Raw genomic sequence first — 15,050 nt, 5'->3', positions numbered from 1 at the left:
ATCACAAACATCAACATTTCATAGTTTATCAATTATTCGGTTACATTACATCAAACCGATAATGCGTTAACGTTTAACAATTGTTTGAAATTCATCAAATTTTCCACATTATGCAAAACATTACACGTAATGTACATTAATTACTAATAAATGTGAAACTCAAATATATTGATATACTTATAAATAGTTAAAGGTTAGTTACATTATATCACCAAAAAAATTGGTCATTACATTATATATCCAAAAAAATACGTCGGCGCGTATCAAACAAAAAACGGATTAACACCGACCAAAAAGTGTCACATTTCATCTAATAAAAGCAAATCATCTAAATGTTCCAGAACATCTTCAAATTCGGTGTTTGCTTTAACCGGAGTGTCATCAAACATAATTGGATTGTCTTCATTTGTTGGCTCCTTTGGTGGAACCGGTCTCTCTTTGAGCTCAATGTCCATGAGTGTTTGGAAACGATCATGTTGATCCAAAAATTCATCCTCCCATGTTGCCGTCTCTTCGCTCCTGTGATTTCTCCACTCCGTGCATGTTGGAGGTAGTGGGCAACCATCTTTTAATGAAAGAAGGATAAAATGATATGGGATTAGACCAAGGCAAATCATGTTGCTTTTCGGGTTAACCGGAGGCCGTCCTCTAAGTGGGAAAAAAGTCTCGGAGATGTAGTCTTTCCATGTAGTCATCTCTAACACCGGCCTATTGTAACATGATGCAACGATGTGTCCCATATCCGGCAATGTCAACCATTTGTCGGGAGGTGCAAAGCTACTAGGATTTTTGGGAGGATACAATCCATCCAAGATGTAGTTGTAATGGTTCTCGCTCGCATACACCTCAATGTATTTGCTCCTATGCTCTTTCAAATCTTGAATAAGTGCTCTCCGCACCATAACATGACTTTCTTGCGTCAAACCCAAGGCTTCCGCTATAGCCCTAAACCCACAATGACCGTCACCAATAACATCCACAACTCTCTCAATGTATGGTATCATGAATTTTGGCATGTAATACATAGGATTGGATGGATCATAACTTGTTGAAACCAACCTAGGCTTAGGAACCGGAACCGGAGAAATGCCAATGCGAGCACCTTTCCTTTTAGTTTGTGAAGATTTTTTCCGTGGTGAAGATTGGCTTTCCGGATGTTGAGAATCAATAGTCTCCCACGTAGATGGGATCCTACCACGCATGGTTTTGATTTTTTTGGGAGCTCCTTTGGTTGCCACCTTTCTTGGAGGTGGTGACAACATTGTGGTCTCTGGAAACGCTAACAACCGCAAAGCCTCTTTGATTTCTAGTTTCATTTGGAACGGAACTCTTTGGAGACGTTCTTGGATACCATGCCACTCCTCCGCGACCGAAAACAAATCTTCATTACTATGTTCTTCACCCATGTACAACTTATGCCAATGCGGGTGTATCTCATCCAATCGAATGGGCATGTTTTGACGAATTTTCATAGCAATGAAGCATGCACAAGGTAGGCCATCCGACGTCCTTTGAACACAACCACAAGTTTTCTTCTCAATGCACAAGGTTCTCCTAGCACGCTCTTCCTCCACAAAAATAAAATTCATGGCTTGTCTAGACACGTGACCACCCAACCCGGAGTACAAAGTGACATCTTTGTATCGATGTTCCAAGACCGTAATGCTCCTACCAAACGATGATTGTATCTCCCCAAATTGGTTTGCCAACATCTCATCAATTTTATGCCAACAAGTACCCAAATCACCCTTGGAGGTGGACAAATATTCCTTCACCACACCATGAGCTCCTTCAACTCTATTCGTGGTCCTACACCCAAGATGTAACACAAGGTCCGTCCATGCCCTCACTAGCTTGTCCTTGAAAGACTTCAATATGGTTTCTTGAACATAGTCAAGAAAGTTTGGATGATCCTTACAAGCATCTTGGAATTCCACTAGATTACCCGCATATAACTCTTGAGTAGGAGATTCAACCAATTTTTCCCATGCATCAAATATGGTATCAACCAACTTACTATGCTTCTCCTCGTCGACAATCTTCTTTTGGCCATCCACCACAACAGCGTTTTGTTTAACTTTGCAATCGGTGATGATTCTTGATCTAACATTTTTGCCAACATGGAAATGACAAAGTATTGCACTACTACCGGGGAGAACATTGTTTACGGCATTCATCATACCCGTGTCCCTGTCGGTCACGACCACCTTAGGCATATCGCTATTTGGTCCAAGAAGTTTAAGCAACATTTGCAAAGCCCAAGTAAAGTTATCCTCCTTCTCCCTAGTCATAAATGCAAAACCAACCGAATATGTCAAATAGGTTGAGGTGACTCCAACTATTTCAAACAATGGCATCCTATACAAGTTGGTTTTGTACGTGGAATCCATTATCAAAACAGTAGGAAAAGTGTTAAACAACTTTACCGAAGTTGGATGAGTCCAAAATATGTCTTGAACGGTTTGACTCTCCTTATTTTCTCTTACGTAATAAACATATCCATTCTCTTCCAACTTTGTGATTAGATATTGCATCTCCGTCAAGTCACCCCTTTTTGCCTTTTTGAATTTATGACGTTCATTGTAGACTTGCTTGATATTTGTCATGGACTCTTTCCTTTTATTCCTCAAGTTTGTCAAAATATTTTTTGGTTTCACCGAAGAATCGGTCAAGTCATGTACAAGCTTCTTGTCGTCCTCCGTTAATCTTCCGGCAAGAAGGTGCCCTGCTACATACGGAACCATCTCATGGTTGTGAACGCCATTAAGAATGGCCAATTTCCAAGCATTGTCTTCCCTAACGACATATCCACGCACCTTGAACAAACACCCACACTTTCTTGATCCAATTGTTTCATTCTTCACTTTTGTCTTCGGTACTTTGTGCTCGCCGCTCCGTTCACAAACCAACTCCAACATAGCATTTCTTCCTTCACAAGATCTCCTAATGATAACCGTAAATCCAGCCCTATTTGCTTGTCGACGGACCCAACCGAGCAATTCGTTTTTATCTTTCCATGTGTCTTGGGTTGAAAAGAAATGAGCCGTGTCCACATCGGAATTGACGCTTGAAGCCTCAACTTTAACGGAGACTTCGACCTTAGCGGCAGCTTCAACCTTAATGGAATCGACATTATCTATAAATAAACAACAAAAAAGTTGCTTATTTGACAAGGAATAAACAACATACAATTGCTTTTTCTCAACATTATCTATAAATAAACAACATACAATTACTAAACTAATTACTAAACATCTATCTAATATCATATATTAACATAAACAAACAAAAAAAACAAAAGAAAAAAAAATGGGAAAAACACTGTTTTCACAGTAGCTATTGCAGGAAATTTTTTGAAAAAATTTCTAAGTCTCCAGCGGCAGTTAACAGCCGCTCACTCCCAGCGGTAGTTAACTGCCGCTACAACGCGTTCCCATGCAAAAAAAAAACCCAGAAAAATGCATCAAATGTAATGGATTTTAACGTTGTAATACCTGTTCTTTGATGCATTTTGTGTGCAGAAACGTCTTAGCATTCGATCAGCAATGATTTGGAGGCATGATTTTAACACAACATTTTTGAAATGGATTTTTTTGAGGTTGGTAATGGGTGACAAAGAAGCTCATAAGTGAATAGGAGGTAGGGGTTTGCTGGTTTTGGGGGGAAACACTGGAGCGGTAGTTAACAACCGCTGGGTGCCAGCGGCAGTTAACAACCGGCGTGTTTCCCAGTGGCAGTTAACTACCGCCAGGGGCAATATAGTCATTTCCATGTGTCAATTGGAAGTATTCCTTGTCAAAAAAGCAACCTTCTTAATCATTTTGAGTTTCTCCTTCAAGACATGCTCACCCCATCCCTGAACCAAAAAGGGCTTCCATTTCTCTTCAACGAAATCCTTGTATCGTGAAAACTTGGGCTAACATTTCAACATACAAAAAGTTTTAGGACACTAACACTTATTTTCTATGTATCATCACTTTCTTTTATTTTTTCTCATACAAAACAATTAACTAATCCCCCTAAAAAAACAATTAAATAATCGTCTAATTTTCTCTTATATTCACTTTATTTTTTTCTCTCTTTCTTTCCTTCATCAATCAAACAAATGTTAAAGATAGAAAAAACTACACCCTCCGGTCACTATTATAAGCAAAAATCCATTATTTAGGTTCATTCAATAAATAATGCATGTAGTCATTATAAAGACCACATACATCATTTATTGAATGAACCTAAAAAGTTGATTTTTGCTTATAATAGTGACCGGAAGGTGTACTCCTTAGAGCAAAATCATCGATTGACTATTAACATGTTTTCACTTTTTCCCAAAGACCTCGTGTCAGCGTGGCAAAGATATTTGGCTTTTTGACAATGGTATATTGTTGCAATCGTTGCACTGCAAAACTACCGTGGCTTTGTGCTTTGCTGAATATATAAACTAATATAAAATTAATTATCATCTCAAAAGGTGTTATATATTAATATAAAATATAATTGTGGTGTGTATTGTGGGGTTTAGTGGAATCCATTTTAGAGTTTTTGAAGAATGATATGAATATTTGAAAAAGAGTAATATTAGCAACACTTTTTTTTGAACACTCTCTCTCTTTAATATTTACTCTCTTATTGATTTAAATCATTGTGGGTCTACACTTTAAAAATTAAACCCACACAAAGTAGTGAGACATACATTAATTTCATCCAATAAAAGAGTAAGTGACAGAGAAAGTAGCGTTGCTAGCATTCTTCATTAAAAATGTAAAGAGAAATGCTAAGCACAGTTGCTTCAACACTCTCCTTTAGACACCTTCGCTGCTATTGGTCCATGTGGTTGTTATTTAAAATCTTGTGAAAGGCAACCGAGTAAGCCGATTAACATGGTTTAATTTATTTTAATTTTAACAAGTCTTTTTGTATTAAAAAAAAAATAAAGTCTTGCTGCAAGGCTGTATGTATTCATCCATCCTCCAGCTGCGTCAATCAAATCCTTGGAAGTGAATAACTAGTGGTGTATCACCACGAGATGAAAGCAAGCAGTTTTTTAAAACAGTTAAGGTGAGAGAGTTGTAGAACGGGCTCTGGATTGTAGAGAGAAAGAGAGAACCCAGATTGAACATGGGCTCTGGCTGGAGTCGCAGAACATCGTAGAATTGTTTTGGGAAAATATTGAAGAACATAACCATTCACTTCACAACCATGTCACTTCTCGTGCCAATAACTACGAACAATCACAAAAGAAAAACTCAAGTATTCCCTTTTTTGTGTTACCCAGCATAGAAAAAACACGCCCAGGATCCTATGAACAGTCACAAAACAACATTCATATAAGTATGTAATGACAATCGGCTTCTCCTACTGCTATTATCTCATTCTTCAATCTGTAGCAAAAATGAGAGCTTGCAATTGGGGAATTTCATATGATATAATTCAATGGGTTTGACACATAAAGGAGATTCATTATTTGAAACAAAGGAAGAAATCACTTAAGATGAAACAACGTTGGAGTTTTTTTAGATGCAATAATGGAGTTTTTTTAGAAACATGTGTGACTTTGCAGATCTGGTACTGTGTTTGAGAAAGACAAAGAAGAGTCCATTCGGTTGCAAACAATAGCTTTTTCTTTTTAATTATTTTTTCAAAGAACTGGAGTTTCTTCTAAACCGGTGGAGCCAGTAAACCGGTTAACAGCTTTAAACGTGGCCCAATGGTAGGGAGAGTAGTCTAAAGCGACTGTTTAAGCGATGGTTAATAGCATTCCTCAAATGTAAAATAATATAAAGAATTAAGTAAGACTCATTTATACCAGTGACATAAATGTGGATGCTATTATTATCTTTATTTTTCTCAAAGGTAAACTTAGATTTACAAATTTTATCAAGGAGTAAAATGAGATTTCACTCTCGAGTAAATTATTATGTGACGCAGTGAGTATAATAAACATGAACAAAACATGTCACACTTCTCATTCATGGCCAGGTTTCTCTTACCTCGTACCTCATTCTATAGTGTTCCTGTTCCCACCATTTTTGAAAACTCAAAATCTTCATTCTCCTCAATTTCCTTCAAAACCCATTCAAAAAATGACAACTTTTCAGATACCAAGCAACAAATTACCACATTGTGTTCCAAAGGGCACATCAAAAAAGCCTTTGAAAGTTTCCTCTATGATATATGGACAGAACCTCGTTTGTTTTCAATTCTCATACAATCATGTATTCCCACAAACTCTGTTTCTTTAGGAAAACAACTTCATTCTTTGATTTTCACTTCTGGGTGTTCCTCGGATAAGTTCATTTCAAATCATCTTCTTAACTTTTACTCAAAATCTGGTGAACTTAATAATGCTGTTAAACTGTTCGATAGAATGCCGAGGAGGAATTATATGTCGTGTAATATCATGATCAAGGCTTATATTGAAATGGGTAATATTGACAATGCTAAGAATCTGTTTGATGAAATGACTGAGAGAAATGTTGCGACGTGGAATGCAATGGTTACTGGGTTGGTTAAGTTTGGATTGAACGAGGAGGCGTTGTTGTTGTTTTCGAGGATGAGTGTGTTGGGGTTTGTGCCGGATGAGTATTCGTTTGGTAGTGTGCTTAGGGGATGTGCGCATTTGAGAGCTTTGTTTGTAGGGGAACAGGTTCATGCTTATGTTGCGAAATGTGGGTTTGAGTTTAATTCGGTTGTTGGATGCTCGTTGGCGCATATGTATATGAAAGCTGGAAGCTTGTGTGATGGGGAGAGGATTATCAAATGGATGCCTAATTGTAATTTGGTTGCTTGGAATACACTCATGGCTGGAAAAGCTCAAAATAGGTGCTTTGAGGGGGTTCTGGATCATTACTGTATGATGAAAATGGCAGGATATAGACCGGATAGGATTACTTTTGTGAGTGTGATCAGTTCATGTTCGGAGTTAGCCACCCTTTGTCAAGGAAAGCAGATTCACGCTGAAGTAATCAAAGCAGGAGCTAGTTCTGTAGTTTCTGTAATTAGTTCATTGGTTAGTATGTACTCTAAATGTGGAAGTTTGCAAGATTCCATTAAAGCTTTTTTGGAATGCGAAGAACGAGATGTTGTATTATGGAGTTCAATGATTGCTGCTTATGGGTTTCACGGTCAATGTGAAAAAGCCATCAAGCTATTCAATGATATGGAGAAGGAGAATTTGGCGGGAAATGAAGTTACTTTCTTGAGTTTGCTATATGCTTGTAGTCATTGTGGACTGAAGGATAAAGGGCTTGATTTCTTTGACATGATGGTAGAGAAGTATGGACTCAAGGCGAGACTAGAACACTATACTTGTGTAGTTGACCTACTAGGCAGGTCTGGTTGTTTAGAGGAGGCAGAGGCTATGATACGATCCATGCCTGTAAGCGCGGATGCTGTTATATGGAAAACATTGTTATCTGCATGTAAAATCCACAAGAATGAAGAAATGGCAAGAAGGGTTGCTGAAGAAGTTCTTAGGATTGATCCTCAAGACCCAGCTTCATACGTTCTAATCGCTGGTATTCATGCTTCAGCCAAAAGGTGGCAGAATGTTTCTGAGGTGAGGAGAGCCATGAAAGACAAGATGGTGAAGAAAGAGCCAGGGGTAAGTTGGGTAGAAGTGAAGAATCAGGTTCACCAGTTCCATATGGGTGATGAAAGCCACCCAAAGTTTGTGGAGATTAATCAGTACCTTGAAGAGTTAACTTCAGAAATGAAGACGCGGGGCTATGTGCCTGATATTAGCTCTGTGTTACATGACATGGACAACGAGGAAAAAGAATACAACTTGACACATCACAGTGAGAAATTAGCTATTGCTTTTGCTTTGATGACCATCCCTAAGGGAGAGCCAATAAGAGTGATGAAAAACATGCGGGTTTGCGGTGACTGTCATGTTGCAATAAAGTACATATCAGAGATTAAAAACTTAGAAATTATTGTGCGAGATTCAAGCAGGTTTCACCATTTCAAAACTGGGGTATGTTCTTGTGGAGATTATTGGTAATAATTCATTATTTTCCACTGTGGAACTTGTTCATGATCTTGCAGTGCTGGCAAGTAAGAGATGTTATGATTAAGTTCTTGCTATGGCTCTTCAATCAATTAATTTCCTTCTCATTTTTCACGACATTTTTACAATAACAGTTAGGCTTTCATATTAAAATTCCCTTCCTATTTATTTTCCTGCTCAGTCCAGCAAAAATTTAGAATGAACCCTCGTAATTGATGCTCTGCCTAATACCTCTAATGGTTCCGAGGTGGCTTGATCACGTTCACGAGCAAGGTAGTGTAGGGAGACCTGTAATGACTTTGACGATCAAGTCAGTTATAAATATCATCACTGCATGTTTTTATATAATGGCTGAGTGAGTGGTTTTGTGCCCCCATATATAGGTAGTTACTACGAAGTAGGCATGACCACCCAGATACATTCAAGATGTGGATCCCACTGGGTCACGACAGAAAAATACAATGTATAGTCTGTCTACCTTCAATGAAATGCCATTTGTTGCAAAAACTAAAAAATTTATGATGTAACATGAATTATAGAGATGCCATACCATTCTTATTCTTGTCCTTGTTGGCACCTGCTTCGTTATTGGAGTTGGAATTTTTACCCCAGCTGTATCAGGTATGCCTTCTCTCTGAAGCTAGTTTATTGTTCCCATTTTAATATTTTTATGAATGACTTGCTAGCTGTTCACCAAAGTAAGTTTATCTATCTAAGTATATGCTTCTGAAAGTTATTATATGTGCACATTTGTGTAGATTTACCAAACTGTGATAGCAAGTGGAAAAATCATTTGTGGGAACTAGCATGATGTTGTGTATACACTGGTTGGAAGGATTTTGAATGACATTATATATAACATGATCTCAGTATCCTACTTAGAAAACTTGTCCTCCTTCTTACTTGGTTCATTTGGACAAGTTGCTTACCATGTGAATAACTCAGGTCATTCAATTGATGCTTTTAATCGTTCTGTTCCAGGTTAGTTAAACATCTATCATATTTAGTAAATTAGGCCCTCAAATTACTATGTTGACACCTCATCATCTTGCAATTTGATTTTGTCCACATCAATTAAAATCTGATGTGTCATAGCTGAAATCTCTACACTCTCTATTCCTTATTAACCTCCAGTATAGTACACAATGTGTAGGATAGATTGATACAAGTGTTTCATCGGTTACACTAACAATTTATTGTGAAAGAAAAATGTATGTCCCCTTTTATTTGCTGTTTTTATGTCTGTTTTCTACCATTTCCTCTGGTTTGTTGAATTGCCATTTTATCTTTTATTTAGTAAAGAACCCTTAAACCTCGCCTATTTTTTTACCACGGGGGCAACATGGATCAGGAGGTTAGTTTGCTAGATGAAAAAGTCATCCAAGGGATTGAAAACAAAACTTTTTGAGTGGGTCTGAAAGCTGAATTTTTATTTTTTTTTAATTTCAGGTAAAATCTTTTCTCAGGAACACCATTATTGTTAATTTCTACAGTGAGTTGTGGCTGAAATAGGTAAATGTTTGTATTTTAGAGGAAATAATCAAAAGTATATTTCTCAATCCTGGTGATCTATTTGTTCTTCATGCAACGCTAAAAGATTATTGTATGTAACCTTTGCCTTTTGATCTTACATGGTTCTAAAAGTAAATTTCTTAATTTTGTCTATCATGGCTACAAATTTATTTGGTTGCTTTGATTTTAGACATATCCAGAGTTTGGTTGAATTTTAACGAGCTAAGTTTAGAAGGAGACATGTCTTAATCTGATCAGGAGTCACACCTTTCCTAACAAATGGTGTATATATCTTTCCAATTGATCTACAAAAAAAAAAAATATATATATATATATAAGAAAAAGTTGAGTCAACAAAAGTTGATTTACAAAAATAGTTGTCATTATTATGCTTAGAGAACTTGCAAAGTAACTTCCAAATTTAATTTAATACAAAAAAGCATTGCTACCCCCGCGCAACGCGCGGGTCTCAATCTAGTTTTACTCTATATTGAAATCTGAAATCTTATTTCTGATATACTTGTAATCAGCAAGTATATTGCTGTATTCAGAATAGAAACATTAATGATTGCTTCACTCTCTTTTCCCTACATCTGATAAAAAATTTCTTGTGCCTTTTTTCCTTCATGGATCAACAACTTAAATCTTAATTGCTATGGCATGCGCTTGAGTTAAATGACCACTGTAGATTGTTCCGGATGCAAATATCTGTGTCCTATCTGAATAATTTCCTTTGAACTTGTTTTCCTTTCTGCTTAATTTTATTTAGCATCTTCAGAATGATGCAAATTTGTTTCTGAATGTCTCTTGGATCTTGATTATCTCTAGTTTTGCAGATAGAATGAATATACTGGCCAGTATTTGTTGTTGCAGCAACGGAAGCCATAGTTGCAACTTGCAAGCCAGGCCACAATAACTGCAAATTAATCAATTATTAAGCAAAAGCCCTTGCTCATGGATGTTTGACCAGAGTTGAAGTTATATATACATCAAAGAAATTCATTGGCCAGATGTATATTCTATAGATATAAATTGAGTCCTTATTATTCTTTGCATTGCCATTACTTGTGGATTTGAAAATGTGTACAGTAAGTTCTTCCCTTGTTGAATGTTCCTGATTAATATTATAACGCTATTAAACATGCCCATGTTGTAAGTTTTCAATTTCAGGCTTGATAATAACTACGAAACACAAACACCTCTTCTTCAAAGTGCCTACATATCTTTTGTATTTTTCATATAATAATATATATAAAAGATGAATACACAAGTATTGCAATCATGCTATGTTTATTCCAACCAAGAAAACTTTATTTTTTCTTTCAGTAAAAAAATATATTAGAAAGTTGAAACGAAAATAAATAAATAAAAAGTATTAGAAAGTAATATTAGTAGTAAACTTTTTCTTTGACTTTTATAATTTGAAATCTTTAAGGTAAAAACAAATCTCTCTTCTGAAAACTTTGGAGTGCTTAGAGTTTCTATAGCTTATACCCAAGACATAGGCTCTTCAAACACCAATGTGCTTGTCCGAAATCGAATGCCACATATTATTACTATATTTGCAGTACTACTACATTTGCATATATTATGTCCAAACTAGTTGCAGTTTAGGACATTTTGTTATGATCGTAGGCTTGTTTAATCATACGCTTTTCTTTTACGCTGGCATTGTTGATTTGCAGCATTTCTTTAATCATGTTCTCAGTTGTGTAATTAATTATTATTCATAACAGGTACTGCAGTTGTGATTCTCATATGGTCCTTATAACATTTTTAAGAGGGTAAACCGGTCTTGGAGAAATATTAAACTACTAGTATCACATATATACTGCATTACCTTGTTAACCTAATTGATAATGTGTGTCATTATTATCACTAGAGAAGTTCATTTTGAAAATACGTTGGATTGGAGGACTCGAAATAGCCTCAATGCCTCTAAAGGGTTTACTAGTTTACTTTCTCAGCAAAATCTAGTGATTTGAAAATTCAATGGAAGTTGGCAAGTTGCCGTTAACACCTAACATTTCAGTTGTACCATAAAAAATCATCAGCCCTCGTTTTTTTTTTTTTTTAAGGAAGCAAATCAATGCATTTCATTAGCTAATCATCGGCCCTTGTTAGTGTATTGTTTCATGTCATGTGTGTGCCATGGTGATAATCTTAGGACTCATTTGTAGAAGAAAACGTGAACATTATGTTTGATGAATTTAACGTTCAAGCTTTGTCTTCAAATCTTCATTGTGGTTGATCCTCTAGCTTCCGTAATTTCTACGAGATGTCTTGGTTTATCGAATTACATGATTTATACTAAATAAGAGTAAAAACATCTATGAAGTTGTCTAGTTATGGAAGAAAACGAATTGCAACGGTGCTAATCAGAATAGTACAAAACCTTTTTCTAAATTGAGAGTAATTCACTCTAAAATCTTTCAATGACATAGCTAAAAATATCATACGATGTGGCAGCATCACAATCCCACACTTAAATTGTTGTTTGTCCTCAAGTAACTAAATAGGTAGATGTTAGAATTTACAAAATTAAAATCACATAACTGATAGAGGATTATTCTATCTTCTTACAACAATAAATATGTCGGTTTTATCAAATATAATTGTATCTAAGGCACAAGAAGTTGTATATAGTTTTGACCATTGAAAGTCACAAAACTCTATATCCAAGTTTGTAAAAAGTTTGTTTAAGTAACAATTTGAATAAGTGATGAAAATATATGATACAAAAATTGTGTTGGGATTAGATGTCGTTAACTATTCATTTAATGTATTTTATTAATCTATTATATACTATAAATTCTTGCCATGTTTCGACCAGGCCCTTAACGTGTGTTTACTTCTTATGAATAATATACAATATCTACTGAAAATAATTCAATCGTATAAAAGAACCTTATGCAACCATTAAAAAAATTCACTTAAAACTTATCATATCTCTTGTAATATTTGGTGTCTAGAACCACTACACATGTACGAAAATCAATTTCCGTATAGTTTTTTCTGAATGTGTCAAATAATATAATATTAGAAAAATGGGAAGTTTCATCGTCAATTTTTCATTGCATGTGTGGATAAGGTGAATGCATAAAAATAACATATTTCACCATTATTTAACTACATACATGTTCCTCATACAATTATGAATTAATTTCTCACATTTGATATAATAATTAATCATTCAAAATGTAATAACATAAACATATCTTCAAGCACGTTGTTTTTGTATATTGTTGACACATATTTTAGTTTACTTGATTGCATTGACATCAATAACCAAATTGTTGTAACTCATGTTCTGTTATATGCATACATATTCCTCATATTATCAACATCAAATTAACTTTGTCTTTCTACCTACTTTTAACAATTGTGTGTGCGTGTTTGTGTGTGTTAACTCATGCTTCTCATGTTGTTGTACATATACATATGTACATACATGTTCCTCATATCATCATCATCATACACTAGAAGATATACTTCATTGTTATTTAACTACGTATACTTTACTGATATTTAACTCACATTTCCTTATTCATTTTTTATTTGTTGAACTCACGTTTTTCATTATTACAAACAAAGATGAACCGAAGAGAAAATATTAACCTAGCAAGTATGTCTCAAAGGCAACAAAGAATGATAATAGTTTGCAATTTGTTTAGATCTGAAATTGAAACAACAATTAATAACGCGTTTAAAATCCAAGTTGAAATAAAAACAAAAGTGTTCCTTTTTATACTATTTGTTTTTACAGTGATTATGAACATCAAACAATACTAACATAGATCTTTCTTCTTAATTTGGTTGTTAGTAAATCTTATTAAAACATTGCAAGTTATGAAAAAGGTGTTCCTTTTTATATTATTTGTTTTTACAATGATTATTAACACAAAACAATACAAAACGAGATATTTCTTCTTACGTTGGTTGTTTATAAAAGGTATTAAAACATTGCAAATTATGAACATTAAACATATTTCTGCTTAGTTTGATTGTTAGTAAAATTTGTTTGGGATAACAAGAAACTTAAATCAGTTTAATCTATGAGATCGTTTCGTTTAAATAATTTGAGGAATTAAACACTTTGAAACAAGTTGTTGTTCACATGCTTTAATGTTATAACTTATTAAGAGTTTTAGATCATAGAAGATAAAAGGGTTTCAAAACTGAGGTTGATGCCCAATAAAAAAGCAACAAAATAATAAGGTACTCCCTCCGTCTCGGAATATCTGACCCATTTACTAAAAAAAAGTGTCCCAAAATAACTGACCCATTTCAATTTTCAATACAACTTTCATCATTCCCAATACAATATAACTCTAATTAACACTACTTTCATCATTCCCAATACAATATATTCCACTTTTCCCTTTATTTATACATTTTTCTTAATCTGTGTGAAAAACTAAATTGGGTCAATTAAATTGGGACGGAGGGAGTATAAACGTACCGCTTTAAAAAATAAAGATTCTACATTTTTGAAAAAATGTTGTAAATTTCATTAAGTTGTTAAATTGTTTCTTAGCTTTGATGTGAGATTTGAAATTATTAAATTTTGATTCCTTGATTTTTCTTTGACAGTTTTTGAACCATCTTATACTTCTTGATTTTTTTACCGATCATGATAAGAAGGTAATTAAGATGTTCTTATCCCATTTTGTAATAGTTATGTTTTTTTATGCTTATTAAGCTTTGATAAAATTTAAGTATTTAGTTATTAGTTTTCCAATTTCAAAATTAACTTGTTTTGTGAGCATTTATTATATTAGATTCACAATTAAAATATTCGCTCTTCCAAATCACGACTGTGTCATTTAATGTTGTTCCTCTTATTTGATAAATATTGGATAATTTAAGTTCTGCTAAGATTGGATACAATATAAAGAGCAAACACGACTATACACTCTCTTTTGTGAGTTTATTTCTCACTTTTCTTGTGTGCGTAAATGTTTTGTAAAGTATATTTTACGTAAGTTGTTTAACTTTTGAAAATATTTTTATTAGAAATTTGATAAGAATTATTATATTAAATCTGAAAAGGTTGAGGAGCATTATAATATCTTGAAGGAAAAAATGACTATTGAGTTCTCAAGCTTAAAACGAACCCGGTAAGCCCATGAAAACTAGTATTTTTTTTTTAAGTATTTACAAAACTAAACAATGACAAATTTTTATGTCCGATCTCTCTAACACGATTGTATGTTAACAGTATCTTTATATCAGAAGTTGCATGAAGTGGTAAGTGATACCTACTTGGGTCTAATTGGGTTATTAAACTATATTTTTCTTTAATTATTTATGATATCAGAAGTAAGTTGCATGAAGTGGTAAGTGATACCTACTTGGGTTATTGAACCATATTTCTCTTTAATTATCTATGATATCTTATGTATCAAAAAAATGCAGTTTCTTTTTTTTTGGCTTGCGCAGTTGATGTATTTAAGAGGTATATCAATACGCATTTGTATCATATTTTTCTCTATTCGTTAAACTTTCATTGAAAACCTTCTTCTCTAAA

General features: G+C 34.4%; 2 protein-coding genes across 5 annotated transcripts; one reads left to right on the top strand and one right to left on the bottom strand.

The window, feature by feature from the left end:
* Positions 1 to 299: 299 nt before the first annotated feature.
* LOC146932879 (PKS-NRPS hybrid synthetase cheA-like) lies at positions 300 to 3,640 on the bottom strand. The gene has a single exon (XM_085707790.1). The coding sequence runs from the start codon at positions 3,267 to 3,269 to the stop codon at positions 300 to 302; it is 2,970 nt and encodes a 989-aa protein (XP_085563916.1). The 5' UTR covers positions 3,270 to 3,640.
* A 2,299-nt stretch (positions 3,641 to 5,939) lies between these two features.
* On the top strand, positions 5,940 to 10,662 carry LOC146932878 (pentatricopeptide repeat-containing protein At2g41080-like). 4 transcript variants are annotated; one of them, XM_085704588.1, is made up of 5 exons: positions 5,940 to 8,281; positions 8,392 to 8,629; positions 8,767 to 8,989; positions 9,458 to 9,520; positions 10,361 to 10,662. In XM_085704588.1, the coding sequence occupies exon 1, from the start codon at positions 5,951 to 5,953 to the stop codon at positions 8,000 to 8,002; it is 2,052 nt and encodes a 683-aa protein (XP_085560714.1). In that variant the 5' UTR covers positions 5,940 to 5,950; the 3' UTR covers positions 8,003 to 8,281; positions 8,392 to 8,629; positions 8,767 to 8,989; positions 9,458 to 9,520; positions 10,361 to 10,662. The 4 variants fall into 4 exon arrangements, with proteins under 4 accessions (XP_085560714.1, XP_085560712.1, XP_085560711.1 ...); XM_085704586.1 differs by having other exon boundaries at positions 5,940 to 8,629; XM_085704585.1 differs by having other exon boundaries at positions 5,940 to 8,629; positions 10,357 to 10,662.
* Positions 10,663 to 15,050: the final 4,388 nt, after the last annotated feature.

The sequence above is a fragment of the Medicago sativa genome, chromosome 4, assembly GCF_051527215.1.
Source record: "Medicago sativa cultivar Bolivia chromosome 4, Bolivia_mono, whole genome shotgun sequence".
NCBI classification, from domain to species: domain Eukaryota; kingdom Viridiplantae; phylum Streptophyta; class Magnoliopsida; order Fabales; family Fabaceae; genus Medicago; species Medicago sativa.
The sequence above is the reverse complement of the archived record's forward strand: the minus strand, read 5'-3'. Positions and strand labels throughout refer to the sequence as shown.

What these genes read in the sequence shown, in the direction of transcription:
- LOC146932878 (XM_085704588.1), top strand. Translation starts at nt 5,951, where the DNA reads ATGTCACACTTCTCATTCATGGCCAGGTTTCTCTTACCTCGTACCTCA.
- LOC146932879 (XM_085707790.1), bottom strand. Translation starts at nt 3,269, where the DNA reads ATGATATTAGATAGATGTTTAGTAATTAGTTTAGTAATTGTATGTTGT.